This window comes from Euprymna scolopes, chromosome 44 (assembly GCF_053919585.1).
Source record: "Euprymna scolopes isolate OS-2025 chromosome 44, ASM5391958v1, whole genome shotgun sequence".
NCBI classification, from domain to species: domain Eukaryota; kingdom Metazoa; phylum Mollusca; class Cephalopoda; order Sepiida; family Sepiolidae; genus Euprymna; species Euprymna scolopes.
The window spans coordinates 5,722,245-5,727,244 of record NC_136525.1 but is presented as its reverse complement, the minus strand read 5'-3'; the positions used below and the strand labels follow the sequence as shown (position 1 = coordinate 5,727,244).

Here is a 5,000-nt window from a genome sequence, read left to right as displayed (position 1 = left end):
GTTTCTTTTTTTCTTTTCCGTAAAAAAAAACACATTTCCAATTGTTTCTATTTTTATTTATTTTTTGGAATAAACTAAAGAATATATATATTTTTAAAATCAAGTTTTATTTATGAATGGTCTAAATATAAATATTGATTTTTAATAAAGAAAATAAGTAAACCTAAAAACAGAAAGTGATTGAAAACTCCGTATGCATAAATGAAAATCTTAAATAAAATTTTCTTTTCTTTATAAAAAAAATAAATTAGTTAAACGTATCAATTAATTAGTATAATAATTAATTTAATTAATTCCTTGATCGTTTTTTTCCCACAAGTGTAGAAAAAGACAAACCACAATTGTTTTTGTTGAAATAGCAAAACTAGGCCTTAAAAAACTCTTTAGAACTTCCACATTAAAAATTTTTTTATTAATTAAAGGTATCAATTACTATAATAATTAATAAATTAACTTCTTGATCGCTTTTTTTTCCACAAGTGTTGAAAAGACTAATATTTAAATGTTTTTATTGAAATAGCAAAATAAAAAAAATAGAAATATATATATATATATCCATGCTACGTATATGAATGCAGTCACCGTTGATACAATCAGATAACAAAACTGCCTATAATGATTCTACATCTTTTGGGGATGTTTTAAAATCTAGACTCAGCATCTCCTGGTGTTATAATTCCAAAGCAGATACCCCTTCTCTTCTGAGCCGGTCGTCAAGCACGTCTGGCCCTGTCGACCCAGAGGAAGGGGAACACTTGCCCTTAGTCGTGGCTCGTGCCCTTCCGGACCCCGCCCAGTATCGGGTCCCCGACTTCGTAGCCAAAAATAGTGAAAAGCCCCCTACCAATAATGTGGTCGATGTTGTGATGCCACTCCGTTTTTTTAGGGGGATGCCAGGCAGGCAGGTGGTGGTGTTCGTGTTGCTTTCCATTGTCGCCGGATTCGGATACTTACATTTAATCACGGAAATATCCAGGTTGGATATAGCCAGGAGTCGATTAGGTAAGTTTAACCAGAATTTTTTTTATTTTTTATTTACAATTATGTGTGTGTCTGTTTGTTTTGCTATAATTGTTACGGACTCTGTAGGTATAAGCTCTGACTCCTTGGATTTCATAAAAAAACACAAAACCTCGGACTCCGACTCCTAAAATCATCCCCCTTTCCTCCAAATCTCTGATTCCGAATTTTAGGATCCCCCTTCCTCCCTCGGCCCCAAATCTCTAACTCCGACCTCTTGGACCCCCCCCCCCACGAAAAACTGACCTCGACCCCTGAGATTCTCCCCCCGAACTCCTGGAACCCTCCCCAAAACTCTCTGGACTCCTTATTTTAATGTTCTTATTCCTGGCCTCCCGACGAGGGCTTGCTTTTTAGTGTGTGTGTGTGTTGGAGGGGGGGAGGGAGGTTGGAATTCCGCTCTGGATTGAAATAAAATACAGTTTTCCTCAGTCTAGAAAGATTTCTTTTTTTTACTGATCCAGGACTGCTTGTATCAGAACAGATACTACACTTAATTCCCAACTAAAACGCCTAACTCTGCCTTTCTTTTAAGTCACCAGACACAGAAATGAACCATAATACTAGACTTCAATATTGCATACTAAAATTGTAGCCAGGTATTTGTGGGGTTTGTATTACTGTACACATAGATTCGAAAAAGTTGTCAAAAAACAAATATATAACAAATAAATGTTATCAAAGGCAAGATAAGTTACTTTTCTACCAAACTGGATATATTTTTGTGTTTTTATTCAATGTAACATATTTATTCAGCTCGAAAAATATAGTGTTTACCGATGTATTGGAAAATTCAAGATGGCGTCTTATTCTCTCTTTAACACGGTAAGTTTGGGAAAAGGTGTTATAAATAAAAAACCGGATAAAATACTGTTAAAAACTCGCTCAATATATGTTACCGTGACATAGGTTGACATATATTCGGCGGGTTTTTAATAGTATTTTGTATAGTTTTTTATTTATAAAACCTTTTTCCATACTTACAAAACGCCCCTCCCCATGTTAAGAATGGCTTTCTAAATAACTTTATTTCAGCGCAGATCAATGAGTGTGCACTTGCACTAGTACCAAATAATCATTCTGGGGTTGATCTATAAATTTTAGTGTTCCTATTTACAATGCCTCCCCACGGGACAGAGTTAGACAGACACCAGGGTCGTTTTTTAACGTGGAGAAAAAGAAACAAAAATAAAAATTGTCTCAGTCGTGAAGGATTTCTCCTCCACCGAAAGAGAACAAGAAATTGAAGAACAGATACTACACTTTGATCTTAAAAAATCTCTATCTCTCTCTCTTTCTCTATCTCTCTCTCTCTATCTATCTCTCTCTCTCTCTCTTTCTCTATCTATCTCTCTCTCTTTCTCTATCTCTCTCTCTCTTTCTCTATCTCTCTTTCTCTCTCTCTCTCTCTTTCTCTATCTCTCCCTCTCTTTCTCTATCTCTCCCTCTCTTTCTCTATCTCTCTCTCTTTCTCTATCTCTCTCTCTCTCTTTCTCTATCTCTCTCTCTCTTTCTCTATCTCTCTCTCTCTTTCTCTATCTCTCTCTCTCTTTCTCTATCTCTCTCTCTCTTTCTCTCTCTCTCTCTCTCTTTCTCTCTCTCTCTCTTTCTCTATCTCTCTCTCTATCTATCTATCTCTCTTTCTCTATCTATATCTATCTATCTATCTATATCTCTCTCTCTCTCTCTCTCTCTCTCTCTCTCTCTCTCTATATATATATATATATATATATATATATATATATATATATATATATATATATATATATATATATATATTACTACCAGGGGCGGAAGAGTTTTCGTTTAATAAAATAAAAAAGACGAAAGAATCGTTTTTGGCACCGGGTAAACAGCATAACGTTTTCCGATATCCCCGATTCCTGATTAATCGTCCCAACACTAATATATATGGTCAATCAATGTCAAGATTCTTTCCAACTCCAAAAACATTTTTACAATAACGACTTTTATATATTTTTTTTTTTGGGGGGGGGGGAGGGGGGATGCTGAAATAGTTTTCATGATATGAAGAAATTACGGTATTTTTATTTGTCATTTTTACCATGCCCCAGCCGGCGTAATATAAACACCTCTCCATGTTAAGAACGACTTTCGCGATTTGAGACAGGTCGTAAAAAAATACCAAAATTATATTTTCGAAAAGTGGGGGTCACTTTTCTATATAAATTCAACATAAAATGAGCACTCACTTTCTGGTCACCTGGTGATAATTTTGTGTTTTTGTTTGTCTGCCTAAAATCTTTTTTAGTTAATTTTTACGTACTTTCCACCTTAAAAATGAAGATCTCATTAGATTTTCGGGTATGCTGAAAACGAATACTGCGTTTAACTTTGCCGCAAACAAGTAGTTTTCCGGATATCAAGCAATGTAATTCCTTATGTTATCGGTGATGACAAAAGAATTTTCTTTTCATTATTTTGACTCTCTAGTATATATCAGTTAATATTTCATGTGGTTCTCGATTGATTAACTGTTTAACTGTGCCGGATACATACTCCAGAGTCAAAACAACGATAAGAATATTCTCTTGTCGTAACCCTAAGTTATCACTGATGGCCATTTCTGTACGCGCAAGCGCATATTTTAAACCCTAACCCTTTTTGAAAACGTAATTTTTTTCATATCATGAAAACTATTTATCTGCGACACATTTAGATGTTATATTCGTTTTCAGCTCCCCCCCCCTCGAAAACCTTTGAAAGTTGTCATTGTAAATTTTTTTTTTTTTTTGAGTTGGAACCTTGACATTGACCATATATATATATATATATATATATATACTTATAATAACGCTATTTAGAAAGCCCTTCTTAACATAGGGAGGGGAGAATGGTTTGTAATTATTCTGTACTTTCACCCTAAAACTTTAATAAAAAAAAAAAAACTATCGTAAAACTTGAAAACGCTATTTAAAAAAAAATAGCACGGTAGCATAAATGCGTAAACACACACACACACACACACACACACACACACACACACACACACACACACACATATATAATTTATAATTTTTCAAAACAAAATTTATTATTTGAACAAAGAATATTTAATATATAGTTTTGTATATGCTGAATAACAAAATTATATCAAACAAGATTTAATATTTTGCTAATAAGTTTTCCTCTGAAGAGATAAGCCTACATCGAAAATCCATGTATTAAGGAAAGTACTTTGAATTGTATTACTTTGTTCAAACAATAAATTTTTGTTTTGAAAAGTTATATTTTTCTGAATGAAATTTAAATATAAAATACTATAAGTTTTACTCTATCTAGGATATTGAGCAATCCTTATTTAGCTGGTGTTGTCTTGTATAAAAATATTACCCTAAAAAATATTTTGTAAGACTTGAAACTACAAGATTCTATAATTTGTGATTCAATTCATCTCTTTTTTTCTGAGATATATATTTGTGTGTGTGTGTGCGTGTGTGTGTGGATAAAATATATAAATGTTTATATCTTTTCTGTATTTATTTCCTATGTGTTGACGTGTAGGAATACAAAAAAGTCTTTTGAAAAAAAAAAGAAAAAACGAAAATGTTTCTGTCAAAAGCACATATTTTCGACCGATCCTTCGGCCTTCCTCAGTGTGAATGATGAAAACATGAGTGTAATAGGACGGGCAGGGTTAGCAGCAGGAGGGGCACGGGCATAGCCAATAAGGTTAAGATCTATTTGAACATGACCCTTCCAACATTGTTGACTTGGAATGGTCAGCAACATGTGTGGCCTCTATTCCAAACCAAGTCTTTCATAAAACTTTGAATTGACACCCATGTACACCCGCACACTACCACATATCCTTCTACACGTACCCGTACATATACACACACGTTTATAGACGTATGTACATATACACCTGGAGACTGACAAACAGATGAAGACTATAAGATATATATGTGTGCGTGTTTTCAGCAAATTACATTAACCTCATGTATATATACTAGCAA

General features: G+C 33.8%; 1 protein-coding gene across 1 annotated transcript in view; it reads left to right on the top strand.

Annotated features, from left to right (window-relative positions):
- Nucleotides 1–420: 420 nt before the first annotated feature.
- LOC145268654 (heparan sulfate 2-O-sulfotransferase 1-like) overlaps nt 421–5,000 on the top strand; it is a 303,656-nt gene continuing 299,076 nt past the window's right edge. Inside the window, exon 1 of the mRNA XM_080124139.1 lies at nt 421–1,002. Coding sequence (XP_079980265.1) covers nt 573–1,002 — 430 coding nt within the window. The 5' untranslated portion in view covers nt 421–572. The remainder of the gene's footprint in view (nt 1,003–5,000) is intronic.